Source organism: Guyanagaster necrorhizus, assembly GCF_019112545.1.
Source record: "Guyanagaster necrorhizus MCA 3950 unplaced genomic scaffold BT62scaffold_1, whole genome shotgun sequence".
Classification (NCBI taxonomy): domain Eukaryota; kingdom Fungi; phylum Basidiomycota; class Agaricomycetes; order Agaricales; family Physalacriaceae; genus Guyanagaster; species Guyanagaster necrorhizus.
Window position 1 is genome coordinate 880312 of NW_025064880.1, and position 21502 is coordinate 901813.

General features: G+C 49.0%; 12 protein-coding genes across 12 annotated transcripts; 7 read left to right on the top strand and 5 right to left on the bottom strand.

The window, feature by feature from the left end:
* Window positions 1–632: 632 nt before the first annotated feature.
* Window positions 633–4625, top strand: BT62DRAFT_915143 (uncharacterized protein; the record flags this gene model as incomplete). Its single annotated transcript, XM_043183922.1, has 6 exons — window positions 633–1964; window positions 2013–2397; window positions 2450–2902; window positions 2956–3161; window positions 3210–3436; window positions 3491–4625. The coding sequence occupies 6 exons, from the start codon at window positions 633–635 to the stop codon at window positions 4623–4625; spliced, it is 3738 nt and encodes a 1245-aa protein (XP_043046217.1).
* Window positions 4626–5230: 605 nt separating this feature from the next.
* On the bottom strand, window positions 5231–5636 carry BT62DRAFT_22748 (uncharacterized protein). Its single transcript, XM_043180134.1, has one exon. The coding sequence runs from the start codon at window positions 5575–5577 to the stop codon at window positions 5326–5328; it is 252 nt and encodes an 83-aa protein (XP_043046218.1). The 5' UTR covers window positions 5578–5636; the 3' UTR covers window positions 5231–5325.
* A 42-nt stretch (window positions 5637–5678) lies between these two features.
* Window positions 5679–8260, top strand: BT62DRAFT_925265 (sulfate permease). Its single transcript, XM_043184764.1, has 9 exons — window positions 5679–5733; window positions 5790–5872; window positions 5936–5998; window positions 6052–6344; window positions 6403–6809; window positions 6864–7156; window positions 7210–7724; window positions 7782–7863; window positions 7912–8260. The coding sequence occupies exons 2-9, from the start codon at window positions 5858–5860 to the stop codon at window positions 8230–8232; spliced, it is 1989 nt and encodes a 662-aa protein (XP_043046219.1). The 5' UTR covers window positions 5679–5733; window positions 5790–5857; the 3' UTR covers window positions 8233–8260.
* BT62DRAFT_23053 (YebC-like protein) lies at window positions 8114–9033 on the top strand. Its single transcript, XM_043180151.1, has 5 exons — window positions 8114–8467; window positions 8518–8589; window positions 8642–8663; window positions 8712–8818; window positions 8872–9033. Exons 1-5 carry the CDS (start codon window positions 8363–8365, stop codon window positions 8983–8985), a joined length of 420 nt encoding a protein of 139 aa, XP_043046220.1. The 5' UTR covers window positions 8114–8362; the 3' UTR covers window positions 8986–9033.
* A 447-nt stretch (window positions 9034–9480) lies between these two features.
* BT62DRAFT_22931 (NAD(P)-binding protein) lies at window positions 9481–11162 on the top strand. The gene is made up of 5 exons (XM_043180144.1): window positions 9481–10363; window positions 10415–10540; window positions 10593–10720; window positions 10773–10922; window positions 10976–11162. The coding sequence occupies exons 1-5, from the start codon at window positions 9797–9799 to the stop codon at window positions 11007–11009; spliced, it is 1005 nt and encodes a 334-aa protein (XP_043046221.1). The 5' UTR covers window positions 9481–9796; the 3' UTR covers window positions 11010–11162.
* Window positions 10977–11811, bottom strand: BT62DRAFT_958729 (nucleoside diphosphate kinase). Its single transcript, XM_043188471.1, has 5 exons — window positions 11763–11811; window positions 11583–11697; window positions 11374–11526; window positions 11231–11321; window positions 10977–11168 (listed from the first exon to the last, which is right to left on the bottom strand). Exons 1-5 carry the CDS (start codon window positions 11796–11798, stop codon window positions 11102–11104), a joined length of 462 nt encoding a protein of 153 aa, XP_043046222.1. The 5' UTR covers window positions 11799–11811; the 3' UTR covers window positions 10977–11101.
* Window positions 11812–11949: 138 nt separating this feature from the next.
* Window positions 11950–12487, top strand: BT62DRAFT_989801 (ubiquinol-cytochrome-c reductase complex subunit 6; the record flags this gene model as incomplete). Its single annotated transcript, XM_043190180.1, has 4 exons — window positions 11950–12088; window positions 12136–12164; window positions 12223–12342; window positions 12395–12487. The coding sequence occupies 4 exons, from the start codon at window positions 11950–11952 to the stop codon at window positions 12485–12487; spliced, it is 381 nt and encodes a 126-aa protein (XP_043046223.1).
* Window positions 12488–12593: 106 nt separating this feature from the next.
* Window positions 12594–15490, bottom strand: BT62DRAFT_1070452 (transketolase; the record flags this gene model as incomplete). The annotated part of the gene is made up of 16 exons (XM_043178661.1): window positions 15324–15490; window positions 15228–15273; window positions 15113–15178; window positions 15058–15063; window positions 14884–15005; window positions 14703–14831; window positions 14566–14654; window positions 14496–14511; window positions 14342–14444; window positions 14161–14291; window positions 13586–14112; window positions 13465–13534; window positions 12955–13412; window positions 12876–12905; window positions 12738–12813; window positions 12594–12685 (listed from the first exon to the last, which is right to left on the bottom strand). Exons 1-16 carry the CDS (start codon window positions 15418–15420, stop codon window positions 12594–12596), a joined length of 2058 nt encoding a protein of 685 aa, XP_043046224.1. The 5' UTR covers window positions 15421–15490.
* A 112-nt stretch (window positions 15491–15602) lies between these two features.
* On the top strand, window positions 15603–16094 carry BT62DRAFT_24087 (UPF0287-domain-containing protein). The gene is made up of 3 exons (XM_043180183.1): window positions 15603–15729; window positions 15779–15891; window positions 15948–16094. The coding sequence occupies exons 1-3, from the start codon at window positions 15699–15701 to the stop codon at window positions 16041–16043; spliced, it is 240 nt and encodes a 79-aa protein (XP_043046225.1). The 5' UTR covers window positions 15603–15698; the 3' UTR covers window positions 16044–16094.
* Window positions 16047–19499, bottom strand: BT62DRAFT_983671 (alpha-glucosidase). Its single transcript, XM_043189804.1, has 15 exons — window positions 19170–19499; window positions 18658–19116; window positions 18578–18604; window positions 18320–18513; window positions 18232–18269; window positions 18018–18176; window positions 17874–17968; window positions 17731–17821; window positions 17657–17676; window positions 17510–17604; window positions 17451–17460; window positions 17227–17398; window positions 17047–17173; window positions 16818–16997; window positions 16047–16762 (listed from the first exon to the last, which is right to left on the bottom strand). Exons 1-15 carry the CDS (start codon window positions 19435–19437, stop codon window positions 16145–16147), a joined length of 2553 nt encoding a protein of 850 aa, XP_043046226.1. The 5' UTR covers window positions 19438–19499; the 3' UTR covers window positions 16047–16144.
* Window positions 19500–19606: 107 nt separating this feature from the next.
* On the top strand, window positions 19607–20960 carry BT62DRAFT_939799 (tryptophan synthase beta subunit-like PLP-dependent enzyme; the record flags this gene model as incomplete). The annotated part of the gene is made up of 5 exons (XM_043187729.1): window positions 19607–19732; window positions 19782–20080; window positions 20132–20304; window positions 20359–20658; window positions 20710–20960. Coding segments are annotated over 5 exons (1149 nt in total), but the record flags the coding sequence as incomplete, so codon positions are not given.
* BT62DRAFT_925271 (uncharacterized protein) lies at window positions 20710–21462 on the bottom strand. Its single transcript, XM_043184765.1, has 5 exons — window positions 21318–21462; window positions 21226–21261; window positions 21055–21171; window positions 21009–21011; window positions 20710–20914 (listed from the first exon to the last, which is right to left on the bottom strand). The coding sequence occupies exons 1-3, from the start codon at window positions 21426–21428 to the stop codon at window positions 21073–21075; spliced, it is 246 nt and encodes an 81-aa protein (XP_043046228.1). The 5' UTR covers window positions 21429–21462; the 3' UTR covers window positions 20710–20914; window positions 21009–21011; window positions 21055–21072.
* Window positions 21463–21502: the final 40 nt, after the last annotated feature.

Genomic DNA, 21502 nt, shown 5'->3' on the forward strand with positions numbered 1-21502 from the left:
GAACGGACCCTCGTAACAGCTTGGAAGCAGTGAAAGAGAGTCGAATTTGCGTACAGTACTTACTTACTTGCTGTACACGGAGGCTATTATGCAATGATGCCGCCGGATTCCGGTGGCAGCTGGGAAAGGCGGCGGAGTTCGAACCGTGAGCAAAGAGGTTCGGTGGATTCTTTGCTCCCATCCACCATTCACTACTATTACTTAGTACTATTTTCTGGAGGCATCTATCATAGTAGTCCTGGGCTTCTCTTGTCTGTCTCTCTCTCGACCCCAAAAATCCGGTTTTCGTCACCATTTTTCACGTTTACCACCCAAGAGAGGTTTCACGACGGGGAATCGTCCTCACCTTTACTCGGACGACTTTTCCCACCTAATTGGCTCTATTCCTTGACGGTCCTCTATACAGACTGGCAAGCGTCTGCCCAATACATTCGTAATCCCTAATTGTTCTTCAAAGCATATAATGTCATTATCAGCCTCTGACAGCAACGGCTCCTATTCAAGGGCTCCTCCCTCTGGGAAGACTCCACCTCCAGCGCCTTCAGCTGCTTATGCTAAACGGTCCGTGTTTGCTCTTCTTTTCTTTCCAGTATCTTATTTCGTCGCGTAGAGCACGAGAAGCTGAGGAAAGAATGGCCGGGGGCAGGTATAGGCCACCCGCGCTGCGTGCCCTTGCTTCAGGTGGATCTCCTCCTAATGAGGTTTCTCCCTCTATCACGACTCCAGTGGATGGCGGCACTTTGCCTCCTCCTACGACATTTCCCCAGGGTTTTAGGAGGGCCAGGGCTGGAACCCTACCTTCTAACGTCCAACTCGCCGCCCAGCGCTTTGCCGCAGCCTCCAATTCTCTAAGCAGTCTGCCTGCTTCCAGTGAATCACTTGTCGACCAGCCTCAGCCTCAGCCTCAGCGCCAACTTCCTGCCACTCCCACTAATATGGTCCCTGCCCGTCCAGGTCTGCGACACTCCGCGTCTGTCGCAACTGGCGTCCCAACGAGCAGCCGTCTTCGTTCAGAGTCGCTCACACTCCCATCGGGTGGTCTTCAGAACGCGTTTGGACCGTCTCTATTTTCCTCGTCGTGGCTGTCATCGGCCAACGGCAATGGTTTTCCAGTGTTAGACGAGTTGCGTTCTGTCACCTCTGCAGACTCAGGTGCTGATGACTTTGATGTGCATACTCTGGACTATTTGGGTTTGGATGATGGCCACCGTCCTCCTCCAGCTGCTACAATGTCTGAGTTGCGTCATCAGGCTCAAGCTGCAATTGCTGGTAACCTTGCTGGCCATCCCTCTCGGCTACGAGCGAGTACCGTCTCGAATCCTTATCGTTCAAGACCATCGCTTGCAGGCTCTCTTTTGACCACTCCTTCGGCAACAGAGGAAGAGGAATACCTGGACAGTTATGATGAACAGGCATTCAACCGCCCGCCTCTCACGCCTTACGATTCGCAAGGTGCTGATGGCTCTTACTCAGCATCTTACGTTGCCAAAGGTTTTAAGCAGACGGATCATCTTGCAGCTCCCACCAGACCACGAGCAATATCTGTGGGTACACTTGAAGACCCACTCCTTTCTCTCCAACGACGTGCGGGTGTAGTAGACGCCCAGTCCTACATTAATGAGCTTACCCATCAGAGTTCAGGACTGTCCGTGGTGTCCAGCAACGTCGGAAATCCGACTAGCATCTTGAAAGCCGACAAGAACATGGCTTCTCGAGTCGGACCATCTGTTCATTTCCCAAACGGGGGTGAAGCGCCACCCAGTCGCGCTTCAGCGTATCTACTTGCCCCTGGTGCACAAAATCGATCCGTTTCGCCCAAATCGGAGGCTCCGTCGTCACAAATCCAAACACCTACACGTTCTCTCTGGATCGGCAACCTGGACAGTGCTGTGACAAGTGAGCAGCTCATTCATGTCTTTGCTCCTTATGGTGCCATAGAGAGTCTCAGGCTGCTTCCGGAGAAGGTTTGTCTAATCGTTTATTTTCAATAGCCGATCTAACATTTACCTCAGGAATGTGGATTTGTTAACTTTGTGGACCAGGCTGATGCCATTCGTGCCAAAGAAGATGTTCTCAACCGTCTTGGTGGAAATATTGGCATGCAAAATGGTCAGACCGTGCGTATTGGATTCGGAAAGGCTGAAAGTGCACCTGTTGCTCCGGCAAAGGGTACCCCCGCCAGTCCGGGACCTACTTCTCCGGGAGGCGCCGCAAAATCCACCAGTGCAAATACCTCCATGGGTGGTATGGATGCTCAGCTACAGTCTACTCCCACGAGAGCTTTGTGGATTGGTTCTATCCCATCGACTACCACGCCGGCGATAATTCTTAGTGTTTTCAGTCCGTATGGTCCCATTGAATCCGCCAGAGTTTTGACCCACAAGAACTGTGGATTCAGTGAGTTTAAGGTCTACGTCAAGGCGTGCCAAGACTGAAATTATCTCTATAGTCAATTTCGAGCGACTGGATGATGCGGTACGCGCCAGAAAAGCTTTGAATGGTCGTGATGTGTTGGGCAGTGACGTCGGTGCCATTCGTATCGGATTTGCTAAGGTTCCTGTCAAGAATGGGCAAGAGGGTGCTGGGCCGGATGACAATGGTTGTGTCACCGTTCAAGGTGTTGGTGATCTCAGTGTCAACGCGACCATTCAAGCCCTTCGCATGGTGAAAGGCGCCTCCACGATTCCTGCCGACCAGCAAGTTCTGAGCGGCGCTGTCGAGAATTACAGATCAAATCTTTTACTCAGCATGATCGGCACAGGCTCGCATACGGCTGCCTACATGTCTGATGGCCTACCAAAACCTGCAGGCTGGACATCAATAGTAACTGAACAGCAGATGATCATGATGGAGCTCAGTGCCGGTAGTAATGACGCGGAGGCTGATATTCAAGCACTTGCTGGTAATGATCTCGTTCTTGAAACCAAATATTATCATATGTTAACCATGTCACAGAATTTCGGCCGCCAACGATGTATTATACGACACTCCCCTTGGTGTCGGAACGAACCAGCAATAGACGGTGGGACGCGTCCAAACTACGCGAGCTGCGTAAACGTCTGGATTCGGGCACCATGGGCACTGAAGAGATAGATGCCGTAGCTACTGATTTCCTTGATGGCGAGATTGTGGACCTTGCCTCGGACTGGCTGGGTAACACGGTACGTGTCGGACTTTTGATGGCTATATCCATCTCACACTCGAAACAGGTGGTCCAGAAGCTTTTCGAAAGATGTTCTCCCGTACCCCGCTTTTCTATGCTCGAACGTATCACGCCGAATCTTGCTATGATTGGAATTCATAAGAATGGAACTTGGGCGGCGCAAAAGATCATTGAATGCGTTCAAACACCCGAAGAGATTGCCTTAATTGCCCAAAACTTGAGGGCCTATGCCCCTCCACTCCTTCTTGATCAGTTTGGGAATTATGTCGTTCAGTGAGTTTCTGTCATCTAGAACAGGTTTTTCTTTTTGACCGATCAAACGATCAGATGCTGTCTGCGGTTCGGCGCCCCCGCTAACGACTTTATTTTCGACGCTATTGTGGACCGTATGTGGGAAGTTGCACAAGGACGCTTCGGAGCTCGTAGCATCCGAGCATGCTTGGAAAGCCCTCATATCACTTTGAGCCAGCAGCGCCGGATTGCCACCGCTATCATCCTCAATTCGATTCCTCTGGCTACGAACCCCAACGGTGCATTATTGCTCACTTGGCTTCTGGATACCTCTGGTTTCCCGTCCAGATACAACCTCCTTGCTCCTCGCTTTACCCCTCATCTGTCTCACTTGTGCACCCACAAACTTGCATCTCTAACGGTACTGAGAATTGTTAACCAAAAGATCGAGCCCGACGCATCTAGACAGATTGTAGAAGCTCTTTTTTCTTCTCCGGGTGACCACGTCCTTACGGATGTACTCGGCGATCAGGTCAATGGGGTTGCGGTCGTTCACAAAATTATCACCAGTCCCTTCATTGATCATTTGGAGAAGTACGAATGCATCGAAGCTACGAAGCGTGTCTTGATCGAGCTGAAAGTCATTGCGACTCAGGCGTATAGGAGGCTGATTGAAGAGGTTGGTCTGCCAATTCCGAATTTCCAGCCCACATACACGAGCAGCGGGCCTCCGTCAGGGAAACCAAAAAGTGCTACGCAGAGTCAATTCGGAATGACAGGACTTCCATCTGGGTATCCGTCCAACGATCAAGGGTTGGCATCTATGATGGCAGCGCTGCAGATGGGTGGCCAAAATTCTCAGGCGGGCCCTCAACAGCTCCATGTCGATCCTGGTTACGGCAATTCCAACTCTCCGGGATTGCGCCGTGTCCCCAGCTCCTCTAACACCTTTTCTTCATCCGCCGACCCTTTCAATCCTTTCGGGATGCGGTCGCCAGACATGAACGATATGAATCCTCGAGCTGGACTACAGCGCGGGAGCAACGGTATGGCGTCAACCTATGGTGCACATTCCCCCAACCTTGGTGGCCAAGGCGGGGCCATGATAGGGATGGGTCAGCCTGCTTATAATGTCCCTCCGGCACAGACCATGCCTCCTCAGCTCTATCAAGCATACATGTATCAAAATTACCCTCAGAACCCACAAAACATGGGCGCTTTCCACTCTTAAAACTGTCACGACTTTTCATGACGCCGCTCCTTTCCCCACTCCTACCATGCTATCTATGACGCTCATTTTCCACTGCCAAAGTTTTCATGTTACGCTGTGTGGTCAGTGTCCAATTGGTTCTTTTCGCGCTGTCTTTTTCCAACGATACCCAGCCTGCAACATTGTATAGTTTTTCACTCGTTCTGACCAAAACAAGCCACAGGTGTTGTGGAGATTCCTACCAGGGGTTGTTATTCTTACTTCTCTTTCTCTGCTTGGCTTTATATATCTGTACAACAAAGGACTGCTGCTGTAAAATTCAGCCAATTTAGATTGGGTACGCTATATTTACTGATTTTTACTCAAAATTTAGTTACATACTTGACAAGAACATTGACTGCGATGGTTGATGGGAGACTGCGGTAAATGTCAACTCTCCGTGAACTGCAGATACATCACTGTCAAGGGTTCTTCGTCCGTGTAGGACTTTGTTAAGGGTGGATGGTATCAGTAGGCATGAGTCGCAGCCCATTTTTTCCGGATTCCATGTGGCCTTTGGCAGATGAATTGCAACGAATTATGCCATTCAAACTGCACATCGCGTGCTTCTTCGCTGTGATCACACCAGCGTCGCGATTCCCGAACTACAACATGCTGCCAAACGTGCTTTACTAACGGCGTTCGTGATCCCTCAGCGCGACATTCCCTTTATCGCATCTTTCTATTGCAACATGTTCGAGGCTTCGTGCGTATCTATTTCTTTTTCCAGCTTTACCGAATCTAACGGGTCTGTCCTCCACCGCATGTACGTTTCCTCGGACAGAAGGTATCTCACTGGGGCAGGAACGTTATCCAATATGTATGCGTATATAAGGGCGCTCCAGTACATGTAACATCTTGGCACCATGGCTAGTACAGCGAAAAGACTGGGCAAGCAACTCATTGGATATCCCGAGGAGATTGTCCCCGTCATTTCGGCGGGTGACTATGTACTCCAGGCTACGCAGGATCCTATTCGACGCGTCGGTATCCGTTCTTCAGCGTGCTGCACGTGCTGAAACTATCCGTTTACAGATTCTGGAGTATGTCGCCAGCCTGTTCCCAATATTTGGGTGGATAACCAGATATAGTGAGCTACGGTTCCAAGCTTGGTCGAATACTCTATCGCCTGAACAGGAGAAATAGATTTGGGATGGCTGACAGGCGACGTTATTGCTGGTCTGACGGTGGGCATCGTTCTCGTCCCACAAAGCATGTCCTACGCTCAGGTGACTCTGTCCACATACAGCGCCTGTTCAACATCTGACAGTGTATGATGCCTTGATCCGTAGATTGCTACCCTAAGTCCGGAATACGGACTGTACTCTTCTTTCGTTGGCGTTTTGTTATACTGTGTACGGCCCTCTTCTTTCGCCTATCTGGACATTTCTTCTAACTCTCCGTTTAGGTTTTCGCGACGTCCAAAGATGTATCCATCGGCCCAGTGGCTGTCATGTCTTTGACCGTGTCCCAAATCATCAAGCACGTCGACGACGCATATCCTGGTAGATGGGAGGGTCCGCAGATTGCCACCACAGTCGCATTTATTGCCGGCTTCATTGTTCTAGGCATCGGCCTTTTGCGGCTGGGGTGGCTTGTTGAGTTCATACCGGCGCCTGCTGTAAGTGCGTTCATGACTGGATCCGCTATTAGTATCGTCTCTGGTCAGGTCCCCGGCCTGATGGGTATTTCTGGTTTCGAGTACGTATGCCATTCCGTCTTCCTGATTGTCCTCATCGCTGAACCTCAATTCTTTTAGCACCCGAGCCGCAACGTACGAAGTGATCATCAACACTCTGAAAGGGCTTCCAAGAACGAAACTCGATGCCGCATGGGGACTTTCTGGGCTTATCGCGTTGTATATTATCCGCTTCTCATGCGATCGTCTCGCGAAGCGCTTCCCTCGCAGAGCACGCATACTGTTCTTCGTCTCTGTGTTCAGGAACGTTTTCGTCATCCTGGTTTTGACGGTTGCAGCGTGGTTGTATACGAGGCATCGACAAAGCGCCAGTGGCAGCTATCCCATTAAAATCTTAAAGGACGTACCAGGCGGTCTTCGGCACGTCGGTCAGCCAGTCATTGACCCCAAGCTTGTCGCTGCTCTGGCGGGGCAACTTCCTATCGCAGTCATCATTCTATTACTGGAACACATTGCGATTGCGAAGTGTGAGTATGAATGAACATTACTCTGGTCACCGGTATTAATATGGTCATTTGAAGCTTTTGGACGATTGAATGGTTATAAAATTAACCCCAACCAGGAGCTGATAGCCATCGGAGTCACGAACACTGTCGGGTCATGCTTCGCCGCTTATCCCGCAACAGGCTCGTTCTCCCGTTCTGCTTTGCAATCCAAATCTGGCGTCAAGACTCCTGCTGGGGGTATTGTCACGGCTGCAGTTGTAATCGTTGCATTATACGGCGTAACACCGGCTTTCTATTGGATCCCGACTGCAGGGCTGTCTGCTGTTATCATACATGCTGTTGCAGATTTGGTAGCCTCTCCCAAGCAGGTGGGTTCTCAATATGTCCAAGGCATTGCTGTTTTGAGTACTTACGACATTAGATTTATTCTTACTGGTGTGTGTCACCCATGGAGTTCATAATCTGGCTCGCAGCCGTGATCATCACAATCTTTTCGTCTATTGAAAACGGAATCTATGCATCCATCTGTGCCTCTCTCGTACTTCTTCTCATCCGCGTTGCTCACCCACGAGGCTACTTCCTGGGAAAAGTAACGGTGCACGATGGAGCCTCCGAAGACAAGGATGCTCGCGAGGTCTTCGTTCCCCTCACAAAAGACGGCGTGACCAATCCCCAGGTCAAAGTTGTTCCTCCCTCTCCAGGCATTATCATATACCGCTTTGAAGAAAGCTATCTTTATCCCAATTGCGCGCAGTTAGATTCTGCTCTTGTGGATTATGTCAAGGAGAATACTAGACGAGGAAAAGACATGAGTGCAGTCAAGCACAAGGACCGGGCGTGGAACGATCCTGGCCCTCGCCAGGGTGCAAATGCGGAATACGAAGCAAACAGCAACCTTCCCCTACTCCGCGCCGTCGTCCTCGATTTTTCTGGCATGTGAGTTATATCTTTCCGTTATTCGTGATGTGCCGTTAATATCAACATTGAATACAGCTCACAAATAGACACCACTGCTGTCCAGTCCTTAATTGACACCCGTAACGAGATAGAACGATGGGCGGATCGCTCCGTGGAAGTACGTCTTTTCTTCTCCTGCTAAAAACCCGAGCTCACATGGCCCTAGTTCCACTTTGCCACAATTCTCTCTCCCTGGATACGTCGAGCCCTTGTTGCGGGCGGTTTTGGAGTGGGATCACCATCGTTCAAGGTGCCCCAGGAGATCGCGGTGGTCGTTCCCTATCGAGATGGCCAGAGGGATAGAAATATTTCGGAATCATGCGACGAACGTCCAAAAGATATAGAAAGTGGACATTGGAAGCACTTGGCTCGTCCTTCGACTCAGGAAGTCCCAGCTGGCTTTGCTTCGCTGTTACCCGTAGAGACCCCATTCTTCCACTTCGACCTTGCAGCCGCCGTCCGGGCAGCAGAAGATGCAGCGTCGTAAACAAGTAACTGTCTGTCTTTCATCTTATAATCATTGTAGAACTGTAATGAATGTCGCAATGTACTTGTATACACACCTGTACTTGTAATTCCGTGTGAGAAATTTTTGTGCAAAGTGATCTGATTTTGAAATGCAAAGGGTTGTTTTCTTTTTCTTGCACATGCTTCGCCTTCCTCGAGTTGTACCATGTCGTCGATTTTCAGCTTCAAAAGTGAGCCTTGCTGGCCACAACAAAGTAAAGCTGTCGGTATTTCTTGCTTGTGTCAGGTTTGATGACCTTTGTAGTGGTCGAAGATCAAGCGGAAGAAGGGCGTAAACGATGCATCGAAAAGCGCTACAATTAGTCGGGCCCAACGCGTACGCATTTTTCATATTGGCTGCCTTCTTGTTCATTAAATTCATCTACTAGGACATCTTGGTAGCTGTTAGAAGTCTGTGAACGTCTCTTGGTGCTCCCATCGTAGGCTGACAGTCTCTAGCTGGTGGGTCAACCGATCCCGAAAAGAATCTGACTCTTGCTGTCACTCTGCGACGGCTGAAGGAATTAGATGTCCCGAAAGATAATATTGAGAGGACTCTAGCGAGGGTGAGCACCTTTTATCTTGACTTCAGCAGCACGTCCTTACATCCGTCTCCGAGGCGTCGAGAGGCAAGGACAAGGGAGGGGACGCTATCACTTATGAAGCTCTGGCCTTTGGCTCTGTGGGCGTTATCATGTGCGTATTGTATGATCTGGCGAGCGGTCGGCGCTGAACGGCGGAAAAGTGAATGTCTCAGCGACAACACGACGCGCACGGTGCAAGTAGTACGGGAGATACTGCATGCGAACAGGTCGGTTTTTGTCCCTTCTACCGGCCTTTTATATTATGCTCATGACCTCTCGTCAGCTCACACATAGCACCGGTCGGCTTTATGTTCCAACGCAAAGGCATCGTCAGGGTGGCCATAGATCGCGGTCCGGCGTTGCAGGATGCCATAGAAAAGCTGGTCGAGCTTGCCTTGGATGAGGGCGCGCTGGACTTTGAAGAATCAGCTGGGGAAGATGGTAGTACCATCGAATTAACGGTATCTATCCCGCACTTTTCTCAACTGCCATCTGCTGACCTCTTCCATCCAGTTCACCTGTGATCCCGTCGCGCTATCCCGACTAACGGGCGCAGTTACATCCCCGGGTAAATGCCGCGAACTCTTGGCAAGCGAGCTTGTATACAGTCCCTTGGAAAGAATCGACCCTTCAGAAGAGATTGCATCCGGTCTGGAACAGCTGATCACGGCGCTAGAGGCCAATGAAGATATACTACGGGTTTGGACCACAGTGGATGGTTGAATGAATGATTTCGGATCTCAGTCACACGACGACACCCCCTTCAAGCAACCAACTACGATATATGTACCTGCGACGCCGCTTGGCGTGCTTGACAATTACCGTACGTTTGGTCCTAGTCTTGTGCTTTTTCCTCCCCGATCAATGGTCGGTCAGGTGCACCACCCGTCGGGACAAATAAATAAGTGCTCGGTATAAATCTTGCGTCCATGTTAGACCGGACAACTCTATTCCCTCCAAATGCGAATGACTTCCATCCCCAGAGCCCTCAGACTGCAACGCACCGTATTTTCTCGCACGGTAGCATCTCGACTGGGCTCTGCCTCATTTTCTACATCCAGATTGTTTCGCGAAAGCTATCCTGTGCAATCAGTCTCCCCATTAGCACCTATAGGCGTAGATGCAGCTATACGAGCAGTTACGGATCCCTCGATATATGTGCGCCCTAAAATCTTCGACGAATTTACTTTAGCGGATAGGGTCGCCATTGTATCTGGTGGTAATCGCGGGCTGGGCCTGGAGATGGCAATGGCGCTCTGCGAAGCTGGAGCTCGCGCTGTATACTGTCTTGACCTTCCAAAACAGGGTTGTGCAGAGTGGCAGGCTGCGCATGACTTCGTTGCCAGGATGGATCGCGGATCCCGACTCGAGTACGTTTCCTGCGATGTCACCAATCAGAATCGCGTCTGGACGGCCGTCGAAGAGATTGGGAACAAGGAGAAACGAGTCGACATCTGTGTCGCTGCTGCAGGCATTCTTATGAACCATATCGACTGCCTGGAGTATCCTGAGGATGAGTTCCGAAAAGTAAGTTCCTTGAAATATATGAACCGACAAGACCAACGATTGGGATTCCAGGTCATGGACGTGAACACGAATGGCGTACTCTTCACCGCCCAAGCTGCTGGTCGCCAAATGAGACGCTTCGGCATACCGGGCAGTATAGTCTTGGTCGCCTCGATGAGCGGAACGTTGACAAATCGCGTAATTTTTTCTCTTTTCGCTTCCGTGGGTTGTCTTGATTTTCTATCTTCAGGGACATTCTTGGGTGTCGTACAACACCAGCAAATCCGCCTGCCTACAGATGGCTCGGAGCATGGCTTGCGAGCTCGGAAAAGAAGGCATTCGGGTTAACTCGCTTTCCCCTGGACATATCTTCACCGCGTGAGTGCATTCATAGCACACGTTGGCGGCGCTACCCATCGTACTCGTGCAGGTTGACGAGGCAATACCTGGACAAGCACCCTACGCTACTGGATAAATGGTCGAACTTGAATCCAATGGGAAGGATCGGAAGACCTGACGAGTTACGAGGTGTCATCACTTGGCTCGCCAGTGATGCCTCCACATTCTGTACAGGTAGCGAGTACGTGAAATTTCTTCCTTTTTCCTTTGTCATGTTTGACAAAACGTTCATAGCATTCTTGTCGATGGTGGTCACCACGCTTGGTAAAATGAATGGTTCACTTGAATGTTGTCCGTTAAATCCTGTTATTTTGTTAACTAGCTATGATGAATCCCAGAACGTCTAATAAACAGGTTATTCTAGTTGTCTTCGAGGACCCAAGGCTCCTGGATATGGGTGTATTGAACAACGCCCTCAGGGAACCAGCTAAGATTGAAAAGCCACATCAGTAAGGATCGATCGCATTGAAATTGAACAATCAGACGCACAGAGCAATTTCTTTTTCGGCACTCTCAACAGAGTCGGATCCATGGCAGATGTTACGGCCAACGGCAAGACAATAGTCACCACGAATGGAACCTGGATACATGTTAAAGTTGGATAACGAAATTGGAAAAGTGGCGCGACGCACCGACTGGGGACTGCAAGGGGTTGGTAGCACCAAGCATGACACGGCCAGTCTTGACAGCATCCAGACCCTGCCACACCATAGCAACAACGGGCCCAGAGGCCATATACTTGATGAGACCAGGGAAGAACGCCTTGCCCTTGAGGTCGGCATAATCTTGGAAAAAGACGTTTAAGATATACAGAGAGGCAGTCGAGATGGACGCGCCATACGTTTCTCAAGATGCTCAGGCGTAGCGTGGACGAGCTTGAGGGCAATAAGCTTGTATCCACGCTCCTCAAATCGCGCGATGATCTTGCCGATCAGGTTGCGCTGCACGCCATCCGGCTAGATCCACAGAAGATGAGTACTGCGACAGTGCAACGGCGGCCACGGCAACAACAGAGGCTCGCCTTGATCATGATATAGGTGCGTTCTTGGGTAGACATGATTGAATTAAAAGGATATTGGGAACAGTCAAGATGGCAAGCTGTAAAGTCGATTCCCTTTTATGCTATCGATCCTACGCCACATATAAATAAATACAAATAGTACCCGAGTTTGGCCGTCTGCTTTCTTTCACGTATTTCACTCATCATCATGCTTGGCCCACTGAGTTTTTCGCTGGCGCCGTATGTCAGGTCATCCAAGATGCTCTCCAAATGGCTCACGCCCTTTGCTTCTTGGTACAACGAAACTGCTGGGTACAAGAAGTACGGCTTCAAATACGACGATCTCTGTGCGTCTCAAGTTTATTTACTCCTGCTCTATACTAATGTTGCCTAGTGATTGAGGAGCGTGAGGACGTCCAACGTGTATGTGCTGTATTGCCTTAGTATAGGGCAAAAATGAATTCGAACTTTCCTTCTTCAGGCCCTTGGTCGCCTGACACCTCGCGAGCAAAATGACCGTGCTTTCCGTATCAAGCGTGCTTCTCACACCAGCGTTTTGCACAGGCCACTTCCCAAGGAAGAATGGACGTCAACTGAGGAGGTGTGTCTCTTCAAACTTCCCCTCAACGTCTTAATTCACGTCGGTATCACAGGATGTTCGCTACCTCGCCCCGCACGTCGAAGAGGTTGTAAAAGAGGACAAGGAGAGAGCCTACTGGGATCATCTTGCTGTCACAAGGAAATAGTCATGATAGACTTATATACTTCAATGTCCACCTCAGGAATTGCATCTATTCTTTATTTCTACAGGTCCTATCTAAGATAAGCAAACTTCTCATCACTCCCTACGCATTACAATGTGAAAGCTCTAACGAGGGGCGAAACAACTTCACCACCTTTCTGCTTGTAAAACTCGACTACTTTCTTGCCAACAGAAGCAATGTCTGGCAAATAGTTAGACTCCGTTGTATATAACGGACGCGGCCGTAAACTCACTGGATCCAGTGATACCAAACTTCTCGTACACTTTCTGGTAAGGACCAGAAGCACCCCACCCTGGCAGGCCGTATTGCTAAAAAAAAAAAAACATGCCATTCAACTCTGTAGGTCACCAGAGAATAACGAAGGTCATACCTCATGACTGTATTTCTGCCATCCAGCAGTCTTCACGGATTATTTAGCATGGCGTTGATGTAGAGGGTGACAAACTTACCGAGAGCGCTTCGAGAGAGAGAATGGGAGCACCGCTCCTCAAGACACTCAGTCTATATTCCTCGGGCTGTTGATCAAAGACAAGCCAGCATGGCAAGCTGACAACCCGGGTTTTGATACCCTCAGCGCCAAGCTTTGCGGCAGCATCCAACGCAATAGTGACTTCACTACCAGAGCTGACGATAGTGAGGGCTTCATTGCTCTCCTCCTGAACGACATAACCTCCACGCACGGCCTTCTCAATGGTCGAACTCGCAAGGTTGGGAAGGTTCTGACGAGATAGAGACAAGATTGAAGGTGTCGATTTGGATGTAATAGCAACATAGTAGGCTGCTGAAGTCTCATTTCCATCTGCAGGTCTCCAGAATGCCAAGTTGGGGGTCGCTCTGAAGTGAATGGCAGTCTCAATCGGCTGATGGGTAGGCCCGTCTTCACCGAGACCAATGGAATCGTGGGTAGCTACAAATAGTGAATAAAGAATGCACACGTGAAACGTATGTAAAGTACGTACCAACCCAGATAACACGGTGCCCACTCAAAGCAGACAGCCTAACCGCACCGGCGGCGTAAGAAACAAAGTTCTAAGAGGTGTGACAGTTAGGCGGACATGAGACGCGTCCGTTATAACTCACCAAGAAAGTCGCAACAAAAGGAACAATGCCACCATATGCCGCCAGTCCGTTCGCGATGGCACCCATGCCATGCTCCCGAACGCCGTAACGAATATACGTACCGGCATAGGAACCCAGACCAGTGCTGGGTGGTTGGAAATCAACAGTACCCTTAACCTTGGTCAAGTTGCTTCCGGTGAGATCTGCAGATCCACCGAGGAGGTCAGGGAAAGAGGGTGTAATGGCGGTAAGGACGATTTCGGAGAGTTTACGAGAGGCCTGTGCAGCGTCAGTGGGTTGATACACAGGCAAGCTCGTCTCCCAGCCTTCGGGGAGCCTGCCCTCAATACGTCTGGTAAGCTCGGCATATTCTTTCGGGTACTGCTGGCCGTAGTTAGCAAGGGAGGAATTCCAATTTTGTTGCAGAGCCGCGCCTCGCTTCGCGACTTCTTCGTAGGCAAAGTATGTCTCCTGAGGGACGTAGAAGGTTTGATCAGAGGGGAAGCCGAACTTCGTCTTCAAAGAGACAATGTCATCAGCCTTGAGGGCTGGGGAACGTGTGAGGTTAAAAAAGTGCAGTAACCAGAATAACGTACGTGATCCATGAACACCATGTGTGCCCTGAACCTTGGAGCCGAATCCGATGGTCGTCTTCAGTTTGATGATCGTGGGCTTGTTCTTTTCTTGACGCGCTTCAGCAATGGAGTTGTAGATTCCAGCCAAGTCGCTGCATTACAGTCAGGACAAATCCAGCTGTATAGAGCGGTTAATACTCACCTGTCACCATTGTCGACGTGCAACACCTGCCATCCGTATGAAAGGAATCGCTGTTCCACGTTTTCAGTGAAGGCGACCGCAGTGTCACCATCAATGGAGATATCTAATGATCAGGATTGAATACGTCATGAGATTTAGAAATTAGCATGCATACGGTTGTCATCATAAATCTGGTAACGAGCGCGATGAGGCGAAAGGGAATGAAGAAAAAGACCAACACTCACTACAATCAGATTTCCAAGCTGGAGATGACCGGCGAGACTGGCAGCTTCACTGGCAACACCTTCCATCAAGCAGCCGTCGCCACAGAATACTATTTAACGGTGAGATTAGTTTCCGTCCTCAGCGTAGAGTGACGTGCCATAGGTGTAGTTGTTGATCAAGTCGAAACCATCCTTGTTGTACACAGCAGCAAGATGGGCCTGAGCGATTGCTAAACCCACACCATTTCCGAAACCCTGACCAAGAGGTCCGGTAGTTACCTCAATACCTGGCAAAAACAATAAGTATGGCTTGTATATGTAACAGGAAGCATGGCATACCGTCGGTGTGGCCAGCCTCCGGATGACCGGGCGTCAGCGAATCAAGCTGTCGGAATGCTTTGAGATCGTCCATCGACAGCTTGTAGCCCATCAGATGCAGAAGGATATATTGGAGAGCACATCTAATGAGTTCGTAGGATCATTAGACTCTGGAGGATAAAGGTATCTACTCACGCATGACTACGGATACGCGATCAGTAAAGTATCTAACAGCGACGAAGGTACTAACCCATTTGACAACACGAATCGATCGCGATTGAACCACTTGGAGTCCTTGGGATTAGCATTGAAGAAGCTGGATTTGAATCAAATAGACGAAGATCAACTGCGTGTACTCTACGCACCGAGAGAACAAGACGTGGGCTACGGGAGCCATGCCCATAGGAGCACCTGCGCGACAAGTGAAGAGCTGGCAACTAAGAAGAACGGTGAAGGCGTACCAGGATGCCCAGAGTTGGCCTTGCCAACAACATCCGCTGAAAGGGTACGGATGGTAGCGATGGACACGTCGTCAAACTGGCTGGGGACGAAGGTCATTGTGGTACAGGAGAAAAATGGGGATCGTAGTGACAAATAATATTAATATTGGCTGACCCGAGGTTCGGTAATTTACTACGTACTCTTTTCCAAACTAGCCTATTTGCCGCCAAAAATATCCTCTCATCTATCCATTATTTCGAGCGGATTTACACGAATTTATCGCCTTCCACGGCTTTTCGGCTTCTTGTAGCGGCCATTTATGTACCCGGATTCTCCTGCCTCCCTCGGCAACTGCCGGCAAAGCTCTCTGAAACTATTCAAAATACCGGTTAACAATGCACCCTCAATTATCGGATAGGAAAATAAGTTCGCGTCTTCCTTTTCACCTTGAGCGAATTCATTCATTCTGTGGTAGTCTGTAAGGACTTCATCCAGGCCCTCGAGCAGTGTCATTCGAGCTTTATCGCAAGGATGTCTGGTTATTGTAATAGGGAAGCAGATGAATTGAATGCGTGTCTCCGTAAAGAGGTGCGCAAATTGACTGGTTTTGTTCTCACCTTCGTTTTTAGTAACTGTCCTTCCAGCGGGTTGCACGTACGGCTAGCAATAGAGAACAGGCGAAAGTTCGTCAAGCCAAGAGAGAGCAGAGCATGAAGGAATTCTACGATGATGAAATCTGAAATCTCTTGTTCTGCGCTATTCACATACATGCTATACGTCGTATATGAATATATGATCTCTGGCTGCACTTGTTCATATGCCAACATTTCATATTTCAAGGTTACATGATGCATATGACTTCTTTCGGTTGTCCGTCCAACTTCAGCCCTACGAAATTGCTACGCTCCTCTATTTTTGCTCCCCCTACCACACTCTTGACAGTCGCTCCTTCTTCGTGTATTCCCAGGAGCGCAATGTCGCATTCTCCCTCTTGTACCTCAAAGCGAAGGCCTGTACTCGTCCTCTCGGCAGTAATAATGGCTGCTGCTTGGGTGCCGTGCTGAGCGGGCAAACTGGCTTGCAAAGTCTGCCCTTCAAGCAGCTCATACACGTTGACACTAATACATTGCGTGTAGTTATAATCGGGCCGACCAATCCCCTTAGGGCCGGTGGCAAGAATAGTACCGGGACGAATCCACAGCGGTATCTCGTCGAGGGGAACAAGTTCCCGTACCCAAAGTGGCCCCTGGATGGTCCTAAACTGGTCCCAATAATATGTCCAACGGCCCGCAGGAACGTAATAGACTGATTCCTCCTCAACCGGGACAAACACAGGAGCAACCAAGAGGGAAGGACCGAGCATGTACTGGCGGTCCAGCCATTGCGTCGTAGGATCGTCCGGAAATTCCATGAACATGGCCCGTTGCATCGGGTGGCCTTTGACATGAGCTTGAATAGCCTATGGGAATAACCGTGTTATGAAGACGACACCATGATTTGAATAATTTCCATACCAAGTCATATAGGTAAGGCATTAACTGGTGCTTCGCATCCAAGAACCGCGACATACTTTTAGCAGCAGCTTCACCGTAGCTCCATGGCACACGATATGATGAGGACCCATGCAGTCGGGAATGGGAAGAGAACAACCCAAACGCAACCCATCGTTGATATAACTCAGCCGGGGGATGTCCCTGTGATCGATGAGCCAATGTCAAATCTAGCGGTTAATCTCGGCCTTACCTCGAAACCTCCAATATCATGAGAAGCAAAAGCAAAGCCGGACAGTGTCAGAGATAGACATCCCCGGATGGTTTCCGCCATGGCCTCGTAAGATGACTCACAGTCGCCACCCCAATGCACAGGGAAACTGTCAAGGTACTATGTCAATGGAAAGTAGCACGTAGGATTGTAAGGACCAACCGCTGCCCTCCTGCAAACGATGCTCTAGCAAATAGCACCGCTTCTCCCTCTCCAAATCGCTCTTTCAGAATATTGAAAACAAGTTCGTTATAGATAATGGAATACATGTTGTGCGTTCTCATGGGATCAGATCCATCATGGTAGATAATGGAGGCATAAGGAATGCGTTCGCCTAGGAAAGTATAAGTGGTCAAAGATCGATGTGCCTTGAGAGTTTTGTTTACCAAAGTCGGTCTACCAGAGTCATTAGTATCGTGAGGTTGAGAAGTTGCAAAAAACCAACTTTGAAACAGTCGACACCAAGATCAAGTAATGCCTCAAGCTTTCCTTTGTACCAGTCCCCTGCCGCCGGATTTGTGAAGTCTACAACGGCAAGCCCTAATATCTCCGACTCAGTGCACTCAGCAGCATAGAACTAAGTAGAGCTTACCAGGCTGCCAAAGGTCCCATCTATACGAGGTAGTTTCTATCAGTTGTATAAGTAGAGTGGATCATGATGCTTGCTGCCAAGGTGTCCCATCTTTTCGTTTGATGAAAAACCCGCCTTGAACGCCCTCCTGAAAGATTGGGGAGAGTTGAGAGATGTATGGATTGACTATAAGAATGAGAATCAGTTGGCGCCATTTACATTGTAGTGATGAACATACTCCAGAGACATATCTTCACCCCGTATTTATGTTTGATCTCAGAAAGGTACGCCTTAGGGTCGGGAAAATTATCGGGGTCAAAGGTGAATGAGCACCTAAGTATTCCTTAGGACGGACGGGTATTCAAAATGTACGAAAGCCTACCACTCATATTGCTTCATCCAGAAACAGTCTAAATGGAACACTCTGACGGGGCATTGACGTTCCCGCATCCCTTGAAGGAAACCAGAGACTGTTTTGCTGGAGTATGATGTCAAAAATGATGTGGAAAGCCAGAGGCCGAAAGTCCAGCTGGGGAGGATTCTAGAAACCAGGGCAAGTTCAGGACAGAAATATTACGACACTTTCGGAAGCCTACGCAGGACGTCCAGTCATCCTAGTGTATCGTTCCAAAATCTGCGATCATGCATTGTTGAGAGGTTCTAACAAAGCAGAAAGACACTAACTTCCAATGGAGTCTCCCCGTATATGACGAAGAACTCCAAATCGCTGCTTGCGACAGAGATTCCGACCCGCGAAACTTTCTCACTCCCTACTTCAACTTCAACTTCACCGGGGTTGTTGATGAATATGCCATAGTTTCTGTTGGTTACGTAGAACGGAACAGACTTGTAGGCCTGATCACTAGAGGTTCCACCATCTGTCGAGATGTGATGGATGAGCCGCATTGCATTTTCAAGAACAAGGACGATTTAGACTCTGACCTTGATTCCAAATCTTGATGGATTGGCCTGCCACAAACTGTTGACGGAGGAAGTGGAAAAATAATATAGCAAGTACTTGCCATTCTTGACGAAAGCGCCAAATTGTTCACCAAATCCATACACCAGTTCTCCAGGCGAAATGTTCAGTTCCGTGTGGAGATATCTCACGATGTCAGGTTTGGGCTCGGGATTTGGATTGGAGCTATAATCAGTCATCAGGCACGAGCTATTCGCAGCCGTGTTGAGGGTCCACTTCGAAGGGATGTCATAAATCGCCAAATACTTGTAACCCGACGAGGTCAATGTGCGACACTGAGATTTGAAGGTGACAGTGTATGGATTTTTGGTGACTACCGCGGTAAGCCCACCACTCGAAAGAGAGAAGGACTGGTCTGCTTTATCAAGTGTGGCTTTGGGGATGGGGGAGATATCGGGGAATAGAGGAATATTGGTGGTAGAATTGATAGTACTGAAGTGATCGATCTTCACGCCAACTACGCCTTCTGTCGGTGAATGAACATTGACGGTGAAGACCGGACCTGGAGAAATATTATTCATATTTTACTAGCCTAATAATGATACTAAAGCTGACCTGCTAGCGTGTCTCCTCTGTGCTTGATGGGCTTAGTCGCAACATGGAGGTCATATCCCAGACCATCTGAAGTCGGCTGAACGTCGACAACCTGAAGTCCAAAGTATGGTTTGACACCGCTCTTCAGTAGCCAAAATCCGTCGTTAAACTTCATATTTGGGAAAGGAAGAATGGGATTTTTATCTTGACTCAGAGAACCTTGTACAAGTACCTCAGGCCTGAGTCTCACGGCCTCATCTCCGAGGAAAATCCGTATGTCAAGACACATAATGTGACTAGGTGCAGAGCTTTGAATATTATTTCTGACGATTGTGTGCAAACTGATTCCACCGATCAGCATGCCAAATATATGGTAGGTCTTGAAAATTAAGTACACTCTCAATGAACAATTTTTCAGGGTTGATGATGAGCCGGTCCGACATACCGGCAGATGAGTCATGAGAATGCACTTTGTCCACGTCTCGGTGGACCCAATGCCTGCTCCCCTTTGGAACGAAACCCCTCTCATAAGGTCCAATTACATATCAAGAAAGTTGGGTTGCAATGTGTATTTAAAACTCGAGGTTCGTCTGCATCTTTGGAAACTCCCGGAAAGTCTTATCGATACCACAGAACCTCCATCCGTCACATTCTTTCAAGTATAGAGGTTTGTCCCTCTTCGTTCAAAGAACAAAAGAGAAGCATGGTCCATTTGTACATCTTATCGTCGCATCCGGAGGAAACGCAGGCCTAGCTGGAGCCTGTGCAGCTAATGCCCTTGGCCTTCGCTGTACAGTCTACGTGCCTGAAGGTGTTGCAGAGCGAACTTTAGATCTACTTCAAGGGGAAAATGCCGAAACAATAGTAGTTGGAAAGATGTATGCTGAAGCGCTGGCTGCCGCTCAGAAAGTGATAGAAGCAGAAAAGAATGCGTGCGTGGAATTGTACAGGGACGTGTCGTCTAGTTCCTAACGCTATTGCAGGGTGATGGTTCCAGCATATGATGATCCGATGGTGTGGGAGGGACACGGATCGCTGGTTTCCGAGATATCGAGGCAACTGACTCCAAAACCGGACGCAATCTTTTGCAGTGTTGGTGGAGGTGGACTGCTGGGAGGTATCATTACCGGCTGCAAGGCGGCTGGTTGGGATGATGGTGAGTACTTATCAATGCGAAGGGGACGGTTCAAGAGATAAACTCGCCATACAGTGCCCGTCGTCGCTTTAGAGACCAGAGGATCCAATTGCTTTCATTACTCCATTGCTTTGAACCGCCAATCTTCCGGAAATTTTGCCAAAGTTCTTCCGTCGCATGTGAGCGCAGTTGAAGACAAGACAGAAAATGTCATGTTGGCTCATTTTAGTGAGTTCTCCTCGATGGCATCTGGTTCGCTGGGCGCATCACAGCCGGCGGCCGGAGTAGTAAAGATGGCATTGACAAGAGAGGGAGGTATTACTTGTGTCAGTGTACCGGATGAATTGAGCATGCAAGCCTCCTATTTGTTCACTCGTGAGTAATTGAGTACTTATGCAAGACCATAATCTTGATGTTTAATCACAGGTGACCATAAAATTTTGGTAGAGCTGGCTTGTGCTACGACCCTTACCCCTGCATACAGTCCCACCTTGTTCAATAAACTCGTTCCAGGGCCGGCGAACTCGATGCAGGAAAGGACAGCCGTATTCGTTGTCTGTGGTGGGTTCAAGGTTTCCCTTGGTGACATAGAACTTTACAAAAAAGTGGTTGAGAAGAACAAAGCTGGTGGCTGGGAAGTATCGATCAACGAAGGAGAAAAATTGATAGTTGAGAAACAAGCATGAGCGTGTATTTTGATTGCAGTGACAATGACATACAACTAGAAGCCATCTGAGTGTGTCTATATGGAGCCATACTAGTTGACTCACGACAGATGGGTCCATGCAATTAAGAATCATCATTACTTCTTGCTCGAGCAGAGGTGATCCGGTCAGCCTTAATTTGCGCTAATTGCTCCCGTAAAAGCTTTTGCTCGGTAGGGATTTCCTTGACATATAAATTGGTATCTTTTCATGAAGCTGAGTGAGTACAGAGCCACACCTTTTGTACAGTTGGGGGAAACAGCTTATCCTTGTACTGGGAGGACTCAGTGTCGTAGAGTGAGAGAAACAAAGCAGCTGAAGAGAGCTCACTGGAAGGACATTGTTTCGATACCAAGAAGGATCTCCAAAGTGAACGAGAGCCCATATCGGCACAAAAAGGTAGACAGAAAACTTGAATATTTCGAGATTTGGGCCAGCCATGGTGGTGGCGGCTGTGGACGTGCTTGGGGGTGATGATCAACAAGGCATTACAACACGACACCCTAGTCACGGTA